Source organism: Kogia breviceps, chromosome 14 (assembly GCF_026419965.1).
Source record: "Kogia breviceps isolate mKogBre1 chromosome 14, mKogBre1 haplotype 1, whole genome shotgun sequence".
In the NCBI taxonomy this organism is placed as follows: Eukaryota; Metazoa; Chordata; class Mammalia; order Artiodactyla; family Physeteridae; genus Kogia; species Kogia breviceps.
Window position 1 is genome coordinate 59,248,778 of NC_081323.1, and position 25,904 is coordinate 59,274,681.

The 25,904-nt window shown below is 43.5% G+C and overlaps 1 protein-coding gene across 50 annotated transcripts in view; it reads left to right on the forward strand.

Moving 5' to 3' along the window:
- The window catches only part of RBFOX1 (RNA binding fox-1 homolog 1), a 2,224,270-nt gene that overhangs the window by 2,154,471 nt on the left and 43,895 nt on the right, over positions 1-25,904 (forward strand). For 40 of the 50 annotated variants that reach the window (XM_067013731.1, XM_067013735.1, XM_067013738.1 and 37 more), the window contains 2 exons: positions 7,117-7,249; positions 17,520-17,559. In XM_067013731.1, coding sequence (XP_066869832.1) covers positions 7,117-7,249; positions 17,520-17,559 — 173 coding nt within the window. Of the gene's footprint in view, positions 1-7,116; positions 7,250-17,519; positions 17,560-24,024; positions 24,068-25,904 lie in introns of all 50 variants that reach the window. The other 10 variants (XM_067013728.1, XM_067013736.1, XM_067013730.1 and 7 more) reach the window with 1 other exon arrangement.

Consider the following 25,904-nt stretch of genomic DNA (forward strand, 5'->3'; position numbering starts at 1 on the left):
CAGAGCTCTAAAACTTTAATATGCAGTTTATAACCCTCAAGTATTTTCCACTGGTTTTGTGTATCTTCTCTTGGGATTTCCGGGCTGCTGAGATGATCTCATTTGTGTTTATTTTCGAAGGTAAGCACCACATTCGTAAAGGAGACTGGGCAGGGGGGAGGGGCGTGGGGGGGGTGATCAAGTGTTCCTCACTGTAAATACATTGAGTGCAGAGCTGGTCTGAGGTGGGAGGTGGAGGCTTTGTCTTTGAGGGGAGAAAGGCAATAAGCAGTTGACACTTTGGTAAATGGCCCATTTGGCGGGGTTGATACACCCACACATCTTCTGTTTAAAAATGTTGATTTGCCTTGATAGTTGAGCACCTCACAGCACGCCTCTGGTTACATTCCTAAAGTTTCCGTTTCATTGAGTTCATTGGCGGAGGAGAACTCCTTATTGCCGAGAACTGAGATGGCTACTGTGCTAACCTCCCAATATGCTCTGGATATAAATCTAGCTGAAGGTTGGGAGTGGGTGGGCTGTGGATGTTGGTGTGTCAACGAGATGTGCAATTGGTATTTGCTCCAGAAGCTCTTGCTGTGTTTTCTTTGAGAGAAACTCATTTTTAGCTTATGAGTTAAATCCAATTTTCGTTGCAGTGATACCAGATTTTTCACTTTGATTCATGCTGGATCAGGTTTAAGAGGAAACCTTTCCAGTATAATGAACCTATGGATTTTTTTTTCCGGTCCCTTGTCTCCCTCATGCCAAGAACTAAGGATTTATTTGGTATCCACAAAGCAGCCTTAATACTTTCCATTGTTCCCCATCGACGGTCTGTTTACATGCTTATTAACTTGAAGTTCAACTAGGAAAAAAAAAAAAAATCAAACTCCAGCGTTGGCCTTCAGAACTAACTCTAATTTGGTGTCTTTTCTTTCTAACATTGTTCTTTAATTAACAAAGAGGCGTTTACAAATATTGGACAGGGTGACAGGTGGATGACTTTTATTAGCATTGATTTACTCCATCTTAGAAGTGGAGAGGACATTGTGAGTTTCCACTTGGCATTTTGCATTGGATTTATTAACCATTTATTGCCCACTTCCTGGATCCAAACTCCTGAACTGGGGTATTGATGAGAGGACATGATAACTCAGCACAAGAGATGTGTCACACTGAAATATAAGCACATAATTAAGATGTCTTCTTGTTACTGAGCCCAAGTTTGTGTGCTCAGTTCACAGTGAGGCCAAACAATACCTACATGTTGGAGTTTGGAGCACAGGAAGGTTTATTGCAGGGACATGCAAGGAGAGGGGTGGCTCAAAAAACCCCAGACTCCCCAGATGGTTTCAACAAAGCCAAGGTGAGGGAGGGGCATGGCTGGTTGTCGCAGACTTCTTGGTGTCAGAATCCTTTCTTCTTGTAGCTGTCTGGTAGGTCAGGTCAGGATGTTCCTGTAAACCTCCAGCAAGACAAATGTTATTTTCTGTTTTGAACTTTTTATCGCTATATGAATGGGAAAGTGTTATGCCCTGGAAAGTCAGAGCCTTGAGAATGGCCTATCCTGTCTATTTCGGGCTCTAGACAACAGTCTTAAACGCAAGCAAAAGCAATAGAATACGAAGGTTTAAGTGAAAGAAACAGATCTAACATGGGGTCAGACTCATTCTTCCCTATTACATTCTTTCTACATGGTTCAAGGATAAAGCCATTTTGGCTTTGTTTTAATCTATATCTGAATCATCTAAGTATTCGCTTCACGTGCGCAGTTAACCATGATCTATAAGCCAACACACCTGGTAGGCAAGTAAAAATAAATAAATCAGTTCCTGACATCCCATGTGAGTCTAAAGGAAGCTTGACAAACAGTTGTGGTTTTTTTGCAGTTGAAATTGACCATCTGGCAAGAGAAGAGAGCCACACTGTCCTAAACCAGCCATAGGGGAAAAGTACCCTAAATGGAGATGGGGAGAAACACAGAAGGCACGGCTATAAGTCAGGCGAGTTAGGGATTATAACGATTGCTATTTTCCATTGTTCCTTGTTGCACACATGTATTGCATGCAGAGACTGAGATTTGCTGGGTTTCTAGGGAGCGCTGTGTGGGGTTCCATGAAGGGAGGAACGTGACATAGTTCCTTTTATAAACCAGACAGTAATCACCTGTCTGGGGAAAAAGTTTGAGCCCTGCTTTTCCCCCAGAAGGAGAAACCAATCTCCATACCCCGACAGGGTGCAGCAGTAAACGTGAATTTAAATGCATTGAGGGTGGGCAGGAATTCCCAGTGCAGTGTGTTTATCTAAGTTGTCTCCCTTTTTATCAGAATCACACATATTCCAAGTCTGGTTGCTATTTTGGGGCCAGTACAGCACCTTCTAAGTATGGGCGTAGTGATGGTTTTTATAAAGATGAGTGACATCTGGTGTGTTATTTGCACACTGTTTATCTGCAAATCTTGGGCAGGGTGCTTTGTATAAAGGACTGGATTATCGAAGGTGGAAGAGGAAGAGGAAGGGCCTCTACTGTTCCAGAAAGAAGGAGACTAAGATGGGTTCACCATCAAAGGGTGTCCACGCATGGTGTTAGGTAGCTGATACCTGCGCTGTGTCAGGCAGTTTTCTAAATCAAATAGCAAAACAGATGGAGAGCACTGCCCTCATGGAGCTTGCATTTTAGCAATGGTGAGAGTCTTTTTCCTTCTGTTACTTGGTCAATCAAGTTGATTGCTAGTACACCTGGGAAGGCTCATGGCGGCATTCTTCAGAAGGAGATTAGAAAATAAATGGAAGGGAGGGAGAGAAGGAGGGAGGAAGGTGTGGTAGGGAGGGATGGACGCCTAATCTGGCCTCTGGCCTCTGTATCTCAACACCAAATTAAGTCTTGGTGACAGTTTTGGGTGAAGTAGAAAAGAATAGCTTTATTGCTTTGCCAGGCAAAGCAGCCACAGCTGGATAATGCCCTCATAATTGTGTGTCCTGACCTGGAGGGGGTAGTGAGGAGCTTTATAGTAATGGTTCAAAGAGGAGGGCGTGATCAGCTCATGGACTTTCTTCTGATTGTTTGGTGGTGAGTAAGTGGGAGTCCGCATCATCAACCTTCTGGTTACAACTGGTCTGGGGTCTCTGTGCTTGTGGGCAGCGGGCTGTTGTTAACTTCTCCCACCTGGTGGGGGTTTCTGCAGGATCGGCAAAACATCTCAAAAATATTGTTATATGTATCCCTTGAGGGGGAACCAGGACTCTGCCTCAAGGCTGCACTATTGTTTCTTGACTGCTCCTCCCTTGTTTTCCCTACCCCTCCCTTCCCTGATTAGCAACTGTTTGAACCTGCCTGTTGAAACTCATGGAAGGGGACACCGAAAGGCTTTTGTGCCCAGGAGCCCCACAGGGTCCTGCTTATTTTCTGGAGGAACAAAGGGAGAAAGGGAGGGAGGAAGAAAAGAGGGGAAGAGAAGGGAACATTCATCCATCACAGTGACTAGCTAGAGACTTCATAAAGAGACCCCTTGGCCAGCTCTAGACCGCAACAAGAAAGGGATAGCTGAGAAAACCATCCATCTGGGAGACTCACGTGCCTTCTCCATGAAGCCTCTGTTACAATGGAACCTCCTTATTTTACCTAAGGGTACCTGGCCTCCCAGGAAGTTGATGTGCAGTCCTTCCCTTGTTCCTTTAACAAAATAAGAATCCCTCTAATGTGCCCTGCTTGGAGCAGCCCAGAGCCTGGTATTAAGACCTGCAAATCCCTTATCCTGCATCGAGAAGGATATTTTCTCCCTGCAGCAAAGGGGGTACAAAGTGGCATCCTGGCTCTACCCTTGTAGCAGCTTGTGTTCCCCTCGCTCTACTGCTGAGCTTCTGTTTCATGTTCTATCTCAACATCTAAATCCTCCAAGAATTATTGTAAAACCTGCTTGTCTCGGAGAGGGATCTTGTCTGGCTCACTCCGTGCGGTAGCCAGAGATAATGAATGGGTCAGCGTAATTACTGTGTTTCCTCACACAGGCAGCCAGCTGCTCTGCCAGATTGTGAACTTTTCATTTGCTTTATTTCCAAATCCAAGGTGTTCCTCTGAAAACTTAATATTTGAACTGTGGCAAGATAGCGCTGGAGTCAAAGGCACGCTTGCTCATTTTCTCCCCAGTCCTAAAGCCAACATCTCCTATCTCATGACTCCTGGGCTTTTATGATATTAGGATTTCCCTGCTTTTCCCATTGAGGTTGAAACCTCTTTGCAATTTCAAGAACAGTAGTTGAAACACCAGCCAGGAGACGTGGGTGGTGAGGGCTGGAAAGCTGAGAATTAAGTACTGCTGTATGATTTGTCTTGAACGACAATTAAAAAAAAAGAAATAACCTGGATGGTCTTCTCAGATATACATAGAAAGATAAAAATCATTCTGGCTTGATTCTACCACCCTAGCATTTACCAGCATCATCACAGAAGGATATGGTAGAATCCACGAAACAGGATAGCTGTTGGCCATTCAAGAACACACAGAATTGCAGATGATAGCTAGTCTGCCTTCACTTCCGGGTCAAGGGTTATATTCCACTCCATGCAATTCCATGAATATAGAATTGGGAATGGCTCCTGTGGGAAATCCTTCGTCTCCCCGCCCCTTGCCCCCCACATGCAGCTGCAAACCTACTCTATCCAAGGACTCTGGGAGTAATGGGAATTGATGGGTTGAAGGGTTTCTGCTCTGTATTTCTTTTCTTTTTTTAAATTGAAGTATAGCTGATTTACAATGTTGCATTAATTTCTGCTGTACAACAAAGTTATTCAGTTATATATATTATATATATATATATATATATATATATCAATACATTCTTTTTTTAGTATTCTTTTCCATTATGGTTTATCATAGGATAGTTCATGTAGTTCCCTGTGCTATACAGTAGGACCTTGTTGTTTATCCATTCTATATATAGAAGCTGGCATCTGCTAACCCCTACCTCCCACTCCATCCCTCCCCCAGCCCCCTCCCCCTTGGCAACCACCAGTGTGTTCTCTGGGTGGAGGGCTTCTACTCTTGAATGTGATAGCAGGAAGGGGAAAAGCCCTTCTCCCCCGTTTGGATGTAGAGTGGAGGCAAGTTTAACATAATATGAGAGACAACACCCTGTGAGAGGCTAGGTATTCAGCAAAATAGAGATCCTGGCAGAGGGAAGCTTGGATGTGCTGAGTTAACTCGGGGAAAGAGCTTCCTTGGCTGTGAGGCCTCTCTGAGCCTTTGTGGTCCTATGATGCCAAGAGAAGCTATGTCCTTCCCAGCCTTGCCTGTCGTTACCAACACTGTCTGAAATCCCAGGGGAGATGGAGCAGGGGAGGCAGGGCTGTAGATGGGGAGGAAAGCCATCCCACCCTGGTTCATATCACCTGTCTCCCTCTCTCTGGAAATCCTCAAAGCTCCTGTTAGGTAAGCAGGATGAGGGGAGAGAATGGAACAGGAAGAGGAAGTTCCCTGGATAGTCTGTCAGCCATTTGGCTGGACCACACAGCCCACGGTTCATTCACTTGTTCATGCATGTAAGTCATCTAGAATCGACTGTGTCCAATATCTAGAACCTACTGTGGACAGAATCAGGGGGCTTCTGCTGACGTGGGGGAGGCGCAGGGAGATGCAGAGATGAATGGGATACGGTGGGGGGCCTCAAGGAGCTGGCAAATGAATAGAAGAGGTAAAGGTAATAAATGACTGACTTCTCTCAATACCTGTGAGAGGTTGGGTCTTCTGCAAACTAGAGTTCCTGGAAGAATGACGTTTGGGGGTTCTGGGTTAATGGTGTTAATGCACTTCCCTTACCTTAGGACTTTCTGAACCTTTAATATAGAGCTCCTGGGACGGTATTTTCCTAAAAAAGTATCCCCTCCACGGGATTCAGTGTGGGCAACAGTGCCTGCTGCTAAGTGGGATGCGACAGGCATGGCCAGCATGGTGAGATTCAGTAACAGAAAGAGCAGGAAGGCAGAGGTGGTGTTCTGAAGGCTTCAAGGGCCCTGATGCCTGAGGATTTGCAGACATCCTAGGAGGAATGACACCCCAGGCAGAGGAAGCCATATTAATTATCAGGGATCTCAACCATCAGGCTTACTTTCCCTGCTGACTCCTCGCCAAGTCATTCTGCCCAGAGAATTTTCCCCCAGGGAAGAAAACCCTGCCCAAACCCTTTCCTTCAGAGTCGAATTCCCACCCTTCTCTGCAATTATGCTTGTGGTAGAAATGGTTTTATAAGCTGTATAAATGGTTAGGGGGCTGATGGGACCTTAGTAATAATTTGTTTATAGGAGCCTGAGAGGTCCATACACCTACGATTTGTACACTTGTCTCTAGGAATGCAGTATTTCAATTTAAAATTTTTAACAAGCAATATGGGTAAAGGAAAATAAGGAAAAAAAATTAAAATGAGTTGGGGAAAAGCTATGAATAGACAACTAACATTTACTTATGAAGTTCAGCCCCAGCGATAACTGCAAACACATTGAAATATGTATGTATATGAATTTGTATATATAACTATATAAATACACACACATATATAAATATGCACACATACATATTCACATACACACATGCATGCGTATATGTATGTACACACAAACATCCAGGTATATCATATATACACATATACATATATTCACTTCCACATGCACACATGCTTATACAGATGTATGTGTACATATACACATATGCATAGCGTGTGCTCATCCACATATATATTACACTATGCATATGTGTATATGTATGCATGTGGATAGATGGGTGATAGGTAGACAGATTTGAAAGCACACTGCACATACATCTTGCAATCTGTTGCAATACCTTTTTAAAAATTTAAGTTTGTGCAGTGAGCTTTTCTCCCGTTAGTAAGAATGCGTTGTGAAGGTCTGTCCTTGACCTGGGGCACAGGCACCACGGGCAGAACTAGCCCATCCTCTCTGGAATCAGACCTTGGTCTCCTCCCTCCTACCCGCCTTTGGAAGCCTGACTCTGGGAAGGAAGCGGGGCAGGTGTCCAGCCTTGGCCTGCGGGGAGAAGGGGCCTGAGTGGTGGGGGAGGGGCGGGTGGTTCCCTCAAAGGCAGGAGTGCCTCTGAAAGCTCTGCTCTGTCCTGTCGCCCGCAGTGCCCGGCTTCCCGTATCCAGCCGCCACCGCCGCGGCCGCCTACCGAGGGGCGCACCTGCGAGGCCGCGGCCGCACCGTGTACAACACCTTCCGGGCCGCGGCGCCCCCGCCTCCGATCCCGGCCTACGGCGGGTAAGTGGGGCAGCCCCCCGACCCCGGGCGGGCCTCCCGCACCAGCACCCCTTGCGTGCGATCTAGCGCATGCCGGTCTTGACCGCCCCCCCCCCCCCACCCCGGAACCGCCCGGCATGCAGCCCGCGCGCGCTTGCTGTGCAGCACCTTGCAAGGAGTCTTGAAAAATGAGTGTAATTCGTCTTGTCATGGTTGGTGCCTTTAAGCATTCTACATGTCACATTTTGTTATGTAAATTATCTTTGAGACTGAATGCTGGAGAACAGAGAAATGGTTACAGCCCAAGACGTCTTTCTGATGATTGCAAACATCTGGTGATTAAGGAGGTTGGATCACATTTGCCCTTTGAATCCCTCGGTGGAGGGACAGGAGGGTTTCAAACGTACAATTCACTGGGGCGGTCTTGCCCGCCTCCCCAAAGACATCTTGTGCTTCAAGGTGAATGAACCTTTGGCCCAGAAGAGAAAATTAGGTGTCGAGTCTAACGCAAACTCTTGAAGTTCAAAGAAATTGGAAGTGACTCATTTAGTTGGATTTTCCAAAATGGCCTTTGCCTTCCTTTTTCCCTCTCTGAGGACAATGCAGATTGATTTGTTCCCCAAGGCCCGTTTGGTCTTTCTGTACGTGGACTTTGCTATTGCCGAGTGAATATCAGGGAATGGTGGTGAATGCTGAAGAAAAAAGAAATTGGTACTGGCGCCATGGGCTGCTTTCTTGAAGTGCTACCCTTTCTGCCTCGCTGTTAGGAATCCTCCTAGAACATTCTGGCCCCCTGGAGTCGGAGAGAGGGAAGTCTCTAAGGCAGTGGTCCTCATGGGACATTGGGAATGTCTGGAGACATTTTTGTTTGTTGTGATAGTATCTACTGGGTGGAGGCCAGGGATGCTGCTAAAAATCCTACAATGCACAGGACAGGACGGACTCCCACCATACCCCCCAACACAAAGAGATACGGGGCCCAAATGGCAATAGTACCGCTCAAAGGAAAACTCAGCTATACCCAGCACAGTCTGGCCAGGAGACTGGCTTTCTGGTCTCTAGAAAGAATCTGGCTATATTCAGGACTGTGTGAAAGGGTTAAATTCATTTTCTTTAGCTCTTTGGCTTATCCGTCTTTTAGAAAACCTGAATAAACCTAGATCATCTCTAGTCTGATAACAAAGGGACACACTCTTTGTTCATTATTTATTCATATCTCACGCATTCCCAAGTAGAGCATTTGAAGTGTTTTAAAAACAAATGCAATGAAACAAAGTTAAGAATATTAAGAACTGAAATTTGATGACATCATCAGGAAGGGAAAATAAAAGCAGAGAAATAAGACAATGTCTATCATTTCTTGTATTGTCATTAGAGTTTTTTACCGAAAAGGTGGAGGATAATAACGAACCAAGGATGAATCGGCCTTAAATTCTCCCAACCCTCCAAAATGATGCGTCTGCATGTCCTAAGCCTTATATATCTGACCGTGTTCTGTAAGGAATCATTGCTAGTATGATCATTATCTCCAGCCCACAGTGTCGAGCCCATTTTTAGATTCAAAAAGGCAGAAACAAAGATTTGTTATTCCCAAGGTCACATCATGAGTTATGAAGAAAAAATAAGTTACCCTTTAGGCTCATGAAAGCAAAATTCGTAAGCCGTAAATGCAGAATTGCATGTTAATATCACATTAGTTTATCTGAAAATCATTATCTTACCTTAGTAGATGGTAATTGTCTCTTTTTGGTCTGTGTACCCTCAGTATATCACTGCTACATTGAACAGAAAAAAAATTGTATGGCTTATTTTCATATGGACAATTTATAAAAATCTCAGAGTAAACACACCTGCTGTAAAATTGAAATTTGCTAACTTCTAATGAACTTGCTCTTTGCTGGCGATAACCAGGTATAACTAATGCCATGTTGGTCAGGGCGAGAGCCAGGCGTCTCCAAGCGGTGAAGCACGTTGTTGGTGACTGCTTTGGACATGATTTCATTTTAATATTCCAGTGATCTTCCTAATCATTTTGGTTATAATGGTGAATTGTGCCTCTTCACTGGCAATATTATGGTTGGAATTCTGAAACCACACCTAGTAGGAAGAGAAAATTCTCAAGACGGGCAGAGTAGGAAATTCAGAAGGACTAAGGGTGTGTGTGTCCATGTCTGCATGTTCTATAACAGCAGATTGAAAAGGAGGAAATTCAGCTAGTTGCCTGGGTGTTTTGCTGGATTACAAACTGCCTGGAGTGCTTTGAAACCAAATGAAAAAGTGTGAACTCAGCATCTTCAATGACGGTTCCTTTCCCTTCATTGGTTTAGGCTGAAGGAGTCCATGGGGGGAGAGGCCGGGAGGGGCAGCCCATCTTGGAAAGGAAAAGAGCTGAGCAGGACACAGAGCAGACATTGGCTGGAGTAGAGAGTGCCCTGATCTATGTTGAGTGGAAGCAAGAAGCAGAAAGGTTGGAAACCCATTTCTGTTTCCAGGATGACATTATCAGGATTCAGGTGGTCCCGGGAATAGTGTGGATTTCCTGTAGCTGTTTGTCTCCAAAGTCCTTTAGTTTCCTGATTTCTGGATGTGACTGTCTTTCCTCCAGTCCCGTTCATTGCTTCTCTCAGCTCGATGCACTGTCTTATGCTAAGGATGCTGAGACAAATGGCGCCTTTGGAGGAGTTTCTTAGAGTCAGGCACAGGGAACACCATAGATGCTAATGATTTCAACAAATGTGATAAGTGATAAGATAGGGTGTTGAGTGGCCACCAGCTTGGGTTCCAGAAAGCTTCCAGAGAGAGAAGAAATCCAATCATTTCTATTGTAAATCAATTATACTTCAGTTAAAAAAATTTTTTTTAATTTGAAAAGTTTAAAACCAAAAAAGAAAAACGAAAGAAAGAAAATCCAATCAAGAAAAATCCAATCATTTCCTACATTGCCACATTAAGCTCTCATTCTGTGTTGCTCCCTCATACTCAGAGGTCCCCATCTTTTTATAAGCCATCACCTAAAAAAAAACTGCATGTATTAAGGAAGAATCTGTTTTTCCCAGTGTCACCAATTGAAGACATATCTGTCATCCTAAACCTCTGTTTTCCATGAAGTATCCAATATGAATACTCTGTTACTAAAATCTCAACGAAGAATGTGTCATTTATCCTATGTCCATGTATAGCTTCCATTTTTTTTTTTTTCTGAGATAGAAAAAAATCCACAGAACCTCCAAGGCCACCTTTGTGAATCCTTGAGTGACCCTTGGAAGTATCCAACATCAAGCTAGTCACCCAGGAGGATTCACTAAGGATGCCCTTACATTTACTGATTCGGTTTTTCCCTCCATGTCCTGATATTTTCTGAAATTTCTCCCAGCAAGTAAAGAATGTAGGTTATGAAGAGCCCTATCTCCCTTTCTCACATAGCTAAATAGAAAGTTATTGGGACATTAATTCATAATCACTCCTGGTGGCAGGGGGGAAAGCTCTACTTGGACCAGGGATCACAGGAATGAGAAAAACCCTAGACTGGGCCAACCAACCCCTTAGTGACTGCCAGCATTAACTGAGTGAGAATGGGTGATGAGTTAGAAAGCTAATGTCTACGCAGTCTATAAGATTGTTACAATCCTATAAAGACACAGACTATGGGGCAGATGAGATTGGCTCCTGCTCTTCTATCTCATACTGCCCTGGGTAGCTGACTTAATCTTTGCAGGCACAGTTGACTTAGCAGGTGAGTGAAGACTACACCTGCCTCCGTAGGGTTGATAGAGGATGAAATAGGGAGATGCAGGTAAGGTTGTGACTTAATCAGTTCCATCAAATGGCACGTGTTACGTGAACTGTAGCTACTGTTGTTGCTGTTGATGTGGTTATTGACTTTTTATTCGTTGCTTATACTCCCCTCTTTCTCAAGAGTCCCCTTTGGCTTATGTTGAGTACCCATATCTTTCCTTCCATGAGTCACGTTCCCATTGGCTGGGGGACTCCTACAGTTCACAGACCTCCATTCCCATAAGCCACAGAGATGGCTTTGGACAGAGGCACTTCAGTGGTTTATGGAATCTGTAGATCGGAAATAAAATATTAACTAGTGAACAGTCTCAGGGAGAGCTAAATGGACCAAGTCGTCCATATTTCTCCTTGCATTTGCTCCTGGAGTCTGTTTAGATAATCGGCTACCATGTCCAGTGTGTCTTCCTAGGACTCATATTTGGGGAAATTACCCATTGGGTAGTTGTCATCCAAGGGAGCTGGCAGGCTGCTGATGTGTGGATGAAGATGGAAGGTAGAAGCGTCAGAGACACATACACCAGACTCAGTACAACATCGGATGTTACAGGACAGCAACTAAACCTCAGTCCTCTCCCCACAAAACCCTATGAGATTGGCCTCACCAAGTTCTTGTTCTTAATTAATTAATTAATTAACAGCACCTTATCAAGTGCCTACGATGTACCAATCATATTGTATGGGGCTAGGGATATAGAGAACCACAGGAGATATTTTTAAATTATTATTATTATTCTAAGTTAAGCACCCAGCATTTGCTATAGGGTTTTTATCTTGGCTCTCTGGATATTTTTGAGCAAGACATTCTGTACTTTCTCAGGTCATTAATTATGTCACATGTATGTACAACTTCTCAGAGTTACCATGAGAAGTATTTTGAGGTGAATATGCTACTCTAAGTGCAAGAAAGATATGGTGGTATCCCAGGAAAAAACTTCTTACAGTTGGTCTGTGAAAGAATGAAGCCCATACACAGAGCCTTTGGGAGTGCTTTCAGGTTAGGTCCTGAAGAAGACTTTAGAACAGTGTGTGCAAACCTTTCTTTCTGTAAATCAACCATGTTTTTTGGTTTTAGTTTATAAATGTCTTATCCTCAGATTGTATTATCTGATGCTTGGGAAGTTTCTCGATGAACATAAACATTAGGTCATCATCACTTAGCTCCAGAATACTTTCCAGAATTCTCTTTAGCTTTTTTGGTTTTGCTGTGAATTCTTGTTTAAATTCTCAGCCAGTTTTAAAATGTAACCTCTTACATTAAAAAAAAAAAAAAAAAAAAAGCCTCTTAATTGAGTGCATTTAAAGACAAACACTCTAAGTCAGTGGTTCTTAAATTTGGGGGGAGAAAGTGCGATGTCACAGACGCCTTTGATCATCTAATTAAAATATGTATTTTCCCCAGGAAAATGTCAGTGTACATACACTGCACAATTCTATACAAATGCCAGTGAGTTTATGGACCCACGTGATATCCGTTCAAAAACAACTAGATTTGAATGCATTAAGAATATTATTTTCCACTTGGAATGGGGAGTAAGATAAAGCAGCTTTAAATAACCTTTCCTTCAAGAATGTATTTGTGGTTGGGATATGTTATGTTACACAAACAGATTGTATAGTTTGGGCATCGCATGATTCCTTTCTTTCCTTTTTTTATAAAGTAAACTAATTTGCTATAGTGCAATCATTCCCCGCTTGCATTCATTCAAATATTTAACTCCTGTTATTACCTTTCTAAGAAAATGAGATGTGCATTTGCATTATGCTCTTGCAAAAGCATATTGCAGTTCCGAAGATATTACAATTACCTTTGCATGGCTAGACGGACCGCCTCTGCATTAAAATAAGGCTGCACCTGTTCAATGCATGATGGCAACTCTCTTCTCTTGTACTGGGATGTGGCTAATTTATCGATAGCTACGCATTAGACATCATCCCCTACCTTCCTTTCCCTTTACATATGCACCTGTTTAGTGGGGTTTTTAAAAAATGTTTGAATCCATTCTTGAAAACCAGCATGGGCCTTTCTAAGAGCTTGCCTCTAACCAGCTCCTATTTAGAACAGGGCCTAAGAAGCTGACCTTCAGGGTTGTCTCAAATGTAAAGTAAAATGACACGTGGAGCTTGGTGCTCCATGGGGCAATAAGCCTATTAGTCCTAGAACCGGCAGTGTCAGCATCCCGTTACTTGTTAAAAATGCAAATTCTTAGACCCACCCTCCCCACCCCACCATCCAGATCTATTGATTCAGAACCTCTGGGCTGGGCATGGGGCCCGGCCATCTGTGTTTTAACAGGCCCTCGAGGTGGTCCTGATGCCTGCTGAAGTTTGACCGCTGCTGCCTGCCATGGCAATTTAAAATTTGGGCTGTGAAGCCAATACAACCTGGGCTAGCAACCCAGCTTCTTCGTCAGTACCTCTCTCTCTCCGTTTCACTCTCTTGATGTCCAGAGAGGCTGTAATAACATTATCCATCTCATAGGGGTATTTTGAGGATTAGGCGGGATAATGATAATTAGGTCAGACTAGGGGCGGACACAGAGGAATCGCTCTCTAGGTATGAGGGCTCGTGGCGATCACATTCGTGCTGTGACTTAGGAAAAAAACACACAGTATTGTGATGAAACTCGGAGCCCTTCAAGTGGCTTCGTTTCACGCGACCAATGAGGATTGCCGTATTGGTTCCTAGTTTTTTGGAGTCATTGTGAAGGTAGATCACTCACCCTCTGGTTCGTTTCTCTCCAGATTGTGCAGGTGTTGCCCATAGTGTAAAGCAGCAGTCCCTACCCTGGGCGGTTTGTAAGAGCAGCTAGAATTCTCCACTTCCTTTCTTAGGGAAGCCACCACAGTTGGCTGGGCCTCTGAACACCCCCAAGCTAGAAATTATGCCCTGGACCCTCTAGACATCAGACCTTGCATTGGCTGTTCCCTTTGCTTGGCTTGCTTTTCCTCCCTAGTTCCTCTTGAACTAGCTCAGGCCCTGGGGTTTCCGGGCCATTCCCTGGGGTTCCCTCACCTCTGATGCCAGTCCTCCTCCTTCCATTACCAGGTCAGAGCGCCATCGTTCCCCTCCTCCGCAGCGGCTCTCGCGGCTGCCATCTCACATCAGTGTACCTGGCTTTGTGCCTCCCCGTAAGCCCCCTGAGGGCAGCCTTAGCTGATGGACTTGCCCTGAGCCTCAGCATCGTGGTTGGAGTGTCGTAAGCATTTCAACAGCAGAGTATTGAATAGGGCTCATCAGTCAGTTTGTTTGAGTCTGTTCAAATGAGACGCCAGATCACGTTCCCTTTGGTTCTCTGTCTTGTAAACGTGGGATGTCAGAGTCCCTGAGTAATTTTCCGTGGTCCATGGTGGAGGGCAGAGCATGGCAGCCAGGTCACCCGGCTGAACAAGCCTAAGGCAAACATCGGGGCCTGTTCCTGACTCATTTCTGGGAGCTGTTGGTACCAAGAGGCTTGCCCTGGAGGCAGGCAGCTGGCCACAGTGCACAAGAGCTTGTCCTGATGAAAGAAAGGGCCCTTTTCTCAGCCAGAGCTCTGCCTCAGCCACTCCTGGTCCTGTGTCCCCTGGAGCAGCCCCCAATGCCTGCTCCATTATTCACAGAAGAGCAGACACAGATGGGGTCCCCCTCTACAAATATTTCGAGAAAAGCATCCCTTCCCATATTTGAATGTGTATTAATGTTTGGTTAAATATTAATATATTGTTCACATGTACATCACATTCTGTCTAGCCTCTTGCACTGGTATCCTAAGTCCGGGTCCAGGTTTTTGGGGTTTTGTTGTTTGTTTGTTTTGGCCTTACCGCGTGGCTTGAGGGATCTTAGTTCCCCGACCAGGGATCGAACCCATGGCCCCTGCGATGGAAGAGCGGAGTCCTAACCACTGGACCACCAGGGAAGTCCCAGGGTCCAGTTTTCGAATCTTACCCCCACCTCCCCCAATGACAACAGCCATTGTTGCTGAATAACCAGATGAAGATTCTACCTAGAATTGCTCTGTATCACCTTCTGTCACCTACTAATGGCCACCCCCCCACTTTAAACTATGGGCAATATTCACTCAATAGATGTTTACTTACATCTTCAGTGTGAGAAGCAATGTGTTGGCCATCAAGTGGGATAGAATGTCAAGTAAGCTATTGGGTGCAACTTTCAGGGTGAAATGAGCTGTCTACGCAAATGCCTTTAATATTTGACCAGTATTTAAAATTGTTGGACCAAGTGGGGATTCAAGGATTGGAAAACATGATGCTGGTGTTCACAGGAAGGAGGAAAAACTCCGCTTGGGGTGGGCACTGGATAAAGCTCATAGCGATGTGATATTTAATTAGAACTTTGTTGGTAACTACCTTGCTCATCGCTTTGCACACATCACCTAACTCAATCCTCCCTTGACTCAGGCACTTACCTCCTTCCCCATTTCACAGATGAAGAAGTGAAGCTCAGATAGCTTAGGTCATTAGTCCCAGGGCCCATAGCTGCTGACTGCTGAGGCTGTGACCCAGATGCCCGTGTGTTTCCTCTCTAAATTGGCTCTTGAATGGTGCTCTGCTTTTGGATGAGGTTATCAGGAGATAAGGCTTCCCTGGCACAAGGGCCAGTACTTGCAAGGGCGTGATGTCATGGAGGAATGGACAGCGTGATGTCTTGGAGGGATGGACAGCGCCGTTCTGATCTGGCTGAATGATCAGCTCTGGGCCCAGTCTTGTTGGCAGAGGCCAGTCCTGCCTTCTGACCCCCAACAGGCAGTATCTTTTTATGTTGGAAGTGTTGAAAGAGAAATCAAAGCCTAGCTCAGGATGCCACTTACCTCTGTATCTCGGATTAGGGTTTGACGCTGCTTGACAAGTGCTCTTGTGAACCGGAGCCCCTTTTCGATCCAAATAAAAACAGCTGAAAGCGATTCCTACTGACCTCCTTAGCATGTGAAATCCCTGCCCCGTTTTTAAAGATGATGGTGCTCGGGGTTAGCCAATCAACTCTGAAAAGCTCTGAGAAGCACACTGCAGTGTTCTCCAGCAAACCAGTGTCACTGCCGTGTGCGTGTGTGCATGTGTGTGTTGTCACGTGTGTCCTCTTGGCTCTCGATATGCTTGGCTTACCTGCGGGTCCACTCTGCTCCTGAAACCTGCTGGAATCCTTTGGTAATCAAAGTCCTGCTTCTGTTAGGACTGCAGCTCCATTCGACGGTGGGGCGCATTGGAGAATTTGCGGTGGGGTGCATTTGACAGAATCATAAATCATCTGTAAACTCGATTGGAAGAGATCAGGGAAGATTATTAATAACAACTGCTATACTTTGGAAACATGCCTTAGAAACCCACAGTTTGTATTTGAGATGTCCTGGGATCTTCACAAAGGCCTGTTAGGTGCGCAGTCTACATTGGATCCTCATTAAACCCGTTTTACTGCTCAGGAATTTTAAGTCAGTTTCCTAGGATCACAGAGCTGTGAGCTTCTTTTCCTGGAGGTTTCACTCGAGGTAAACCAAAAAACTTCTGGAAAAGTCCAGGATCTTTTATTTACCCCGTCCTGTGAAGTCCCTTCTCTCTGAGATGACTAAATGGACAGGAATCAGAGAGCTGCTGTGAGGCCAGACTTGTTCAACCATTATGTGGGAGTCTGCTTATAATTTATACGAATATGCACACAGACATAGGCATGTACACACATATGACTCATGAGCCCGCATACACATAGATGTGCAAACACATACTCCTACACACATCACATGCACAATATCTACATTCATATACACGTGCGCACGCATGCACTTATACACATGTACATGGTATACACATGCACACGTATGCATTTACATGTTCAAAGTAACACACATATGCATATATATGCGCAAAGCACACCCGTATACAAAAGCACACATATATTCTTGCACACACATCTACACACCTGTTCACACACCTGTATAATTAGAGATATTCTCCTACATGTACCATAAAAGAGGGGCACATGGAATTACCAAATAGAATACTAGAGTATGAAAGAATATAGAAGAAAATTTCTGAAATCGTTTGGATTGTGCAATGCCCCTGAGGTCATTCAGCTATAACCCGTATTGAAAATGTGACATCCATACGCCTGCTCTTATCAATCATATATTTTAAGCAGATGATTTTTTTTCCGGGGGGACCTAGATGGTTTGGCTGAATGCAAACCCCGATCCTCATATCTGCGTGGGTCACTTAAAATAAACGTGAATCCTCTTTGCATTTCTGCACCCCTCCGGAAAGATTGGAAAGTCTGGTACCCAGCACGCCACCATGTCCTGATTCTGGGCTGACACCGAACCCCAGCCTAATTTTCTCAGTCTGACGGACTGCCGTTGTCTCCAACCTCCTTAACCAATCTGAAAACGATCCTCGGTTCCTGTGTTTTGGATCTTGTGACCAGACTAACTTCGCCAGTGCAGGGGTTGGTGTGTCTGCATGGGGAAATGCACTAATATGAATGTTTTTCTTTGTGTGTGCACCCTTGCAGTGTTGTTTACCAGGATGGATTTTATGGTGCAGACATTTATGTAAGTATTCATTAACGTGCATGCCATCCTTGTTTCCTCCCGAGTCATTCTTTTTACAAGTTTGCTGCAAATTTCTCTACTGGGTGCCGCCCATTTCCTCTTCCTGTGAGAAAGAGTCCAAAGGCTTGGAGGACTGAAGGCTTTTCTGCTCATGATAGCCGTTGTGCTGTTGAGTGAGTGGAATTAACTCCCTGATTAACTTCAGAGTAAATGCAAAACATCTTCCAAAAAAGATGACATTTTTCCCATGTCAAATTAAAGACCCTCCTTCAAAAAGAAATCCTCTCTGAAGTTCTCAGTATGGTCTATGTGTTTTCAATATAATATCTAGGATGACAGCTGTAGCTAGCAGCTGTAGAGGGTGAAAATATATTTTCATGGCTGATATTTTGGATGTTTTCTTGTAAATATATTTAATTGTTGATCACTACAGCCCTAGAAAGATATTTCTTCCCCCAAACCCCGTTTCTCTCTCTCTCTCTCCCCCATTGATGATTTTAGCAAGAAATATCTCCTAACAAAATACAGACCAACTTGAGCATTCAACTCTTATTTTTTTCAACTCTTTATTCCCTCCATTCCTCCAAAACAGTTACCTGATTTAGAATTATTTGTCCAATTTAGAATTGTTTGTTAAATGGTACCACTTTATTAAGCTTTTCACTTTTAGAGAAGAGGAGGATGTTTCTCATTATAGGGCCATAATTAAATTTACCTAACTTGATCTAGAGGTAGTTATTCATCCATGGTATGATATTAGCAGCAATGTTTTGAAAATGACTTGGAATAAACACAATTTAAAAGAAATGGGTGGGGTTGGGGATATTTTCTAAATCATATCATTATTTTTATTACGAGGGACCGCAAATAAAATCAGTGGAATCATATTTGTTGTTTGATAGATTAGATAACAAAGAAAAATGTAACCATATTTCTGATCAAATTGAGGCAATTTACTAGAAAATAGGAAAGACACTAGTTATTTAATTTCCTTCCCTTCGAATTTCAAATAATTACAATTTTGAGGCGGAGTATTAATCTCCATCAATGATGAACTTGGGTTTTATTATAATTGTATCAAGTACATTTATTGTAATCTGTGGGTTAGGGTTTTTTTTTTTTCCCCTTAATGAAATGAAAGAGCAACCTACATGTTCTTTATTCACCCAGGGAACAAACTATTTCCTTCTTGTGTGTGTAGCTCCATCCACTCCTTCCTTCTCAAGTCCTCTTTCTCCAAACTTTGAGTTTATACCATTTTAAATAGAGAAGCAGGCAGGGGCTAAACAGGTTGGACCTCCTCCAAATCCTCAGATAACCCATGAACCCAAACATCAGTCTGTACCCTTCCCCTAGGGTAGCCTCTGGATAGAGGATGCAAATGGAGGGAGTTAGGACTTAGGTTAGGACATTTTTTTTTTTTTTTTTAATTTTGGAAATGGAGGAGAGTAGAGAAGGGATGGAGAAGTTAGAAAAAAAGAAAATACACAGAAAGGAAAACTATCTTCATCAACACTCACCCAAGGGAAAGAAAACGTGGACATTACTAGCCTAGCTAAAATCAAACACATTACAATTATTAGCTGCCATTTATCGAGTGTTCCCTTCTCTGTAAAATGACAATAATTTATTGAATTATTTGTAAAATGACAATGACTTATTGAATTATTAATTTGTGCCGTCCTATGGGTAGGTCAAATTGGTGTCTTTTCCTTGCCTCATAGATTTTTGTATAACAGGAAGTAGAAACTTCCTGAAGGTATAGGCAGTAGGACCCCACAAATAAGGAAAAAGAATGGGCGAGAGTCACGGATAGAGAACGTCTGCATTGGTCGAGACCAATGAAAATCCGCGAGAACAAGGCAAGTCGAGAGAGCAAGGAGACTCAGAAGAGAGCATCCAGACTAAGGTGGAAAGAGAAATTCCGTTCAGGGAGAAAAGCTCCAAAAAAGTCCCTGTGTGCTTTTGGTTCCTTTTGGGCTTTTTGCTTCCCACCGGGTGAGGCTTGGATGAACAGTTACGTCAACAACTTCAAGTCCCGAGTTTCCTGGTGTCAAGGCTTAGAAATCTGTCCCTTTGGCCCTTATCAAGCCACGCTACTAGCCAAAAACATTTATATATTTTTCCCACTGTTCGTATTATGACGATAAGATTTTAAGGAGGCAGCTCCAAACAGGCAATACAGTGACGGAAAAGCTAACTGAAATGTGAAGTTTTAGCTTTGTTTACGCAGCACATTTCTGTCCTCTTTCCAGGAAGGTAGCTTTTGGAATACTTTGCTCTGTGTCCAATGGCAGCTTTGGAATCTTGTTGCATGGGTGGTGTATGTATGTGGGGGACAGTGATGAACTAGACTGCCCCGTTAGGGCAACAAACCAAGGGCTCATAGATGGCCTTAAGTTGATTTAAGGCAAGAAAGAATACGAATGTTTCCTGCGCTCTAAAGCTTATGGTACAGGATTCATCCTGGCCAGAAGTATATTATAATCTTGAATGTGCTATTTCAAGCTGCTACCCCTATCTCCTTTTAGATACTGGTATGTTCTGATGACTGGAAATGTCCCCCGTGCTCCATTTTTTTTAAAAGAAATGATGATTAAACAGGTTCATAAAAAGGCAGGCAAGGTTCTATTTTATTTAAAGGAAGTTTGTGGCTTGCTCGTTTGATCTCATTAAAAATAGTGCATTAGCACAGGGAGATCAGCTCTATGCTTTGTGACCACCTAGAGGGGTGGGGTAGGGAGGGTGGGAGGGAGACTCAAGAGGGAGGGCATATGGGGATATATGTATACGTATAGCTGATTCACTTTGTTATACAGCAGAAACTAACACAACATTATAAAGCAATTATACTCCAATAAAGGTGTTAAAAAAAGTAGTGCACAATAAATAGGTCTAGGGCCATCTGAGAAGACCTGGGACATGTCTTAGACACATTGGTCCCCTCTAATAGGTCTAAGCCAGTTGTTTCTTTTTCATTTTATTGGGCAGAGTAATAAGCTTCTGGCTTTGGTTACTTTTAAGGGAAGTAAGGGGAGGCTGCTCTCCAAATCTTCCTGCCCCAATTAGCCTCAGCCTTGACAGTGGATCAGAGCAACCCAGCAACACTGTAACTATAACAGCGTGGGTACCAGAATGACTGACCTTTTGTACATACCCTGCTTTCTCCAGCTCCTTCTCCCCTTTTTCGTCCAAGGTCCCCATCCCTCCCACCTGATGGTGGAGCCCTCTGGCATCGCCCCGTCCTGCCAAAGCACAGAGGATTTGAGAGACCCGCAGGATCCCTGTAACTAGCAATCCCCCTTACCTAGAGTTGGCTCCTCTTAAAGTTTTCAGGGAAGAGAAGATTGAAGTGAGAGAGAGAGTGATGATTATGGACACCCTGAAAGTGCTGGAGGCAGTGGATTAGTAAGAAGATGCTGGGAGCTAGAAGCTAGGGTTCAAAACCAGGGATGCTCCTTTGGGCTGAGTGCAAAGAAGAATCATCTTACTTGGGAGCCCAGCCCTGCAGGGGAGATGCTGCCTGTCATGCTCTGGCCCAGTGCAGGTGGCCACACGTCGGAGGACACAAGGGGTTTCTGAGTCAGCAAGGAGGGTCACAAAAGTCATTACCTGGGTCCCTTCTACCTGAGGACATACTACACACACACACACACACACACACACACACACACACACACACACGCACTTTTAGTATTTCGAAAGGTAGGAATTGAGCTTCCATCACTAGCCTATCAAACCTACAGATTCACTCATTGTTTAGTGGTACCCATTTCCATAAATTCTTTTGAATTAAAAAGTGGGCCATGGCACAACATTGTAAATCAACGATACGTCGATTTAAAAAAAAGTGGGCCAAGTTAATGAAAAGATATATAAATAATAGGAGAGGCGATACATGGGTATGATCAACCATTTGAAAGTTGAAGGACCATGTCCCCAGGACCTGCAAAGCAATCCATTAGATTTAGGGGTGAAGCTAGGGATCTCATAAGGCCGGCATCGATCAAGGAGCTGAAAGTAAGGGTTGCTGAACTGAGCTGAACCAAGATAAGTGTTTTCACCTGCTCAGGGAGATAGCAAAGGATATGACATTTGATCAAAAGATAACTATTGAAAATGGAGAGAAGGAAATGATAATAGAGCTGTTTAAAAAGATCTGAGAAACTCTCAGTAGAAACAAGAGTAAGAGAGTAGAGTTCTGGGCACTGGAAAGAAGGGAAGAGAAGACGGGAGCAGGAGGGTGGAGAGAGCCAGAGAGTGAGAGGAAGAGAGAGAGAGAGATGATATAGAGTAATGGTATCTTTTTTTTTTTTAGGACTGCGTTGGGTCTTCATTGCAGGCTTTCTCTAGTTGCGGCAAGTGGGGATTCTCTTCGCTGTGTTGCGCGGGCTTCTCATTGCAGTGGCTTCTCTTGTTGCGGAGCATGGGCTCTAGGCGCATGGGCTTCAGTAGTTGTGACATGCGGGCTCAGTAGTTGTGGCTCACGGGCTCTAGAGTGCAGGCTCAGTAGTTGTGGCACATGGGCTTGGTAACTGTGGCTTGTGGGTTCTAGAGCGCAGGCTCAGTAGTTGTGGCGCACGGGCTTCATTGCTCCACGGCACGTGGGATCTTCCCGGACCAGGGCTTGAACCCGTGTCCCCTGCATTAGTAGGTGGATTCTTAACCACCGTGCCACCAGGGAAGTCCCAATGATATAGACTATAAATGTTAACCTCGCTCCCTTTTATTAGAAAAGCCCTAAGCTTTCTAACACTCAGTGCAACTGAGAGGCTCCCTAGTGAACACATCTGGATGAGATTCCAGTGCATTTCTTTTTTTTTTTTTTTTGCGGTATGCGGGCCTCTCACTGTTGTGGCCTCTCCCGTTGCGGAGCACAGGCTCCAGACGCGCAGGCTCAGCGGCCATGGCTCACGGGCCCAGCTGCTCCGCGGCATGTGGGATCTTCGCAGACCAGGGCATGAACCCATGTCCCCTGCATCAGCAGGTGGACTCTCAACCACTGAGCCACCAGGGAAGCCCTCCAGTACGTTTCTGCATCAGGCCTAAATCCCGTTATAACAAGGTTCTGGGTGACACCATGACTTAAATGCAAGTATTTCTGAATTCATGTCACTCTGCTGTCCATGGATCTTAAAAAGGTGTCCTCATTTCACTGATGTTTGAGCTCAGAATAGACGTGTCAGTAGCATTGAAAGGTGGGAAGAGAAAATTCTCCAGATAAAAACCCCAAGTGTTTATTCCTGAGATCCTGCTTTCAGGATCTGAGCCAACTGGGGGTCGGCGTTAGGCTGGCCAGTAACGACGGGGGAGGCAATGGCCCATCCAGAAGTTAAGCACGTCCTGTGTAGGAGACAAGACATTCAGCTGTTACATCACCTCATTCCTTCTGCACATGGTGCTATCAAGGAGCAATCTCATTACCCATCACCTCCATTTTTCTTTTCCCGGAGGAGGAAACTTTTTTCAGAAAAGAGATGAAATTACTTGTTCAGAAATCTTCACTGTCACTGGGGTTTGAGCACATGTGATCTAATTGCCGAGTTCAACCCTTAAGCCTTGGGCTAACAGAGTAACACTGTTGTCCCTATTGAGCAAACTTGAGAAATGCAGTGAAAGAAAGGAAAGGGGGAGGGTGAGAAGTGAGAGGATAATGGAGAGTGTATGGAGTGGACAAGCTACAGGGAATAATATCTGTACTTGAAACATTCAAATAAGCGTGCGCGCGTGCGAGAGAGAGAGAGAGAAATTTTACAGTTGTAGTTCCATAAACGTAGATTTTAACTTAAAAAGGAAGGCTAAGTAGAACTAAATTGGAAAGAAAAGCCAGACTATATAAAAAATATATATTACACACACACACACATACACAGAAACACACAATGTTTCTAGTCATATATGTTAAAAGCAGCTTTGATAGCTTCATTGTGATTCACTGTTTCATGAAATGCAATTGTGTTGTGTTATTACATGAAATTAAATTTAAAAAAATACAAAGGCGTTGATACAGTTATGGTTGCTACTGTGCTGTCTGTCATCCTAATTGCCTCAATCATTAGGCATCAAAGTTAAATCCTCAGGTGTTCCAGAGAATTCCAATCATGAGATAAAGAGATAAATGTGAGCGAGTTAACGTGAACTATTGAAATATGCTGGTAGGGGAAGAAGCCATGAAAATATCCTTTTTCTTCTTTAAAAATAAACACAGGTTATAACACAAATACAGTGAGTGCGGTTTGACCCCCAGCCCCACCGTCTTGATACTCTCAGTTACAGAGATTTTGTAGCTAAAAAAGGCTTGGCATTGCTTGGTCTTTCTTTTGGTTTGATGGGTCACTCTTAGGTCTTAGTGAAATAAGAGAAGCAAACTTGTAAATGAATTGCTCTGGAATTTCTGTCTGACTTATGCGTTTTCTTTTATTTCATTTTTGCATTGAAAAACATTACATTTCTGTTTCCTTATAGAGTAGTGTATCAAGAGCCTGTGTATGGCAATAAATTGCTGCAGGTATGAAATCCCGGCTGGTGGAAAAACTCATCACTATTGATTGTGGGTTTGCTGTGAAATCCTACTAACAAGACAATTCCGGGGAGGGGAGATGGTCTCTAACATAGAAGGAGGAAAGACTTAACTGAATTTTCCAGTTTTGATGTGAATTCTTCTAGAAGAGAGATGCTTATCATGAAATGTTTCCCTCTTTGCTAGATTGTGTGTCAAAATGGAGGTCTGGCTTGGCTCTTCATTTCTTGGCTTAAAATGTATCTGGCTTCAATGAATATAAACTCAGTGAAAATAATTCAAGGGTTTCATTGAACCAGTTGTCTGAAAAAAATTTTTTTAGTAGATTCCTGGAGTCAACTGGGATGGTTAAACCAAAAAGCCTTTTATACATCCAGCATTGAGGGTCAGCATAGCTAACATAACTTCCCCTGGTTTCATTGTGGCTTCTTAGAAATTTATTTCACAACTTTTGCCATACCTCTCAAACCTATTTCCCACTGCTGAAGCAGCACCCAAATGAACGAACTTGTAGGAAGGAAACAGAAAAAAAATCAACACATCCATTGAAGTGTAGCTGGCTGAGTCTCCAAATTTGGTCTAAAACCAACATTAAAACTGTCAGATAAAAAAGTAAGGCTGATCAGTGGGCGTTTTATTACATGGGTTTCCCTGTAACCTTCATCCTCGTTTCTGTTCAGTATTAAGTCAATTAAGAAGGTACTTTTTTTTTAAATACTGTGAGATTAATCAAGTTTTAATAAGAAATCTAATATAAAAAAATGGTTACTTGGACCTAGGAGAGGACCAAATAATTAAAATTCCTGACATCAACTTTTATTTTCACTTTCTAGGAAAACAGGACCTCTGTTGCCATATTTCAAAAAATAGCTGAACATATGCAGATTAAAGAGTAATGGTTTACATTTATGATTTACCTTTTGCAAATGTTCTTTAAATGTCATTAGAGTGATTCAATTTTATGTATATTATCAATCCACCTGTTCTAGACAAAGTGAGATCCTTGGATATTCTCAGAAAGGAAAAGCCCTACCCAATCCCTGTGTCCCCACCAATGACAAAAATTTCACCTCGCTTCCTAAGCAATTCGCCATTTGGATATTTGAACATCTTTTTCCAAAAGTATGCTCTCAGGTTTAAACGTGTGATTTCCGTTGTCAAATCACTTTGTGATGCAATGGAGAGCCACAGGGCTCATTAATAATGCTTTACAAAGTTCCACAAATGAGTATCCAGTTCCATTTCATTTCACTCAACATCTCCCAAACCTGTTTGGTCATGAAACCTTGCCCTTCCCTGCCAGTATGAATATCCCACCAAGCAGTTTTGAAAATGGTTCATTGGAGCATCATTAAAGGTCCTTAATTGATAACTTCCCCCAGTGGACCTTCAGAAGTCTTGCTAACAAAGGAAGTGTTTCTGACCGTGTGAGTCAGTATCTCCCATGGCTGCATCTGGTGGTGGTGGCCAGGTTGAGAGGGGAAATCCATAATGACATTTAAAATGTGTACGTTCTATAAGTTCACACTTGTACTTTGCTGCCTAGCATGTGAAAGCGAGTACATTCTGTGAGTAGGGAGTATAGACCATTTTGTGTTTGTCACATCCCTTTTTTACCTTTGGTTTGGTGGTGGGAAAAATCTACTTGTCGAGGATGCAATTTTTTGTCCTAAGGTCTGGGAGGACCAGTTTCAATGTGAACATGGTTTGGTGACCGCAAATAGAAGTGAGTGCTTCTTTTTTCAGACATTACTCCAGAACCTTGCAGAAGCTTTGGCTATGCTCAGCGAGCTGGAAAATATGGGGCAATAAAATTGATTAGAGT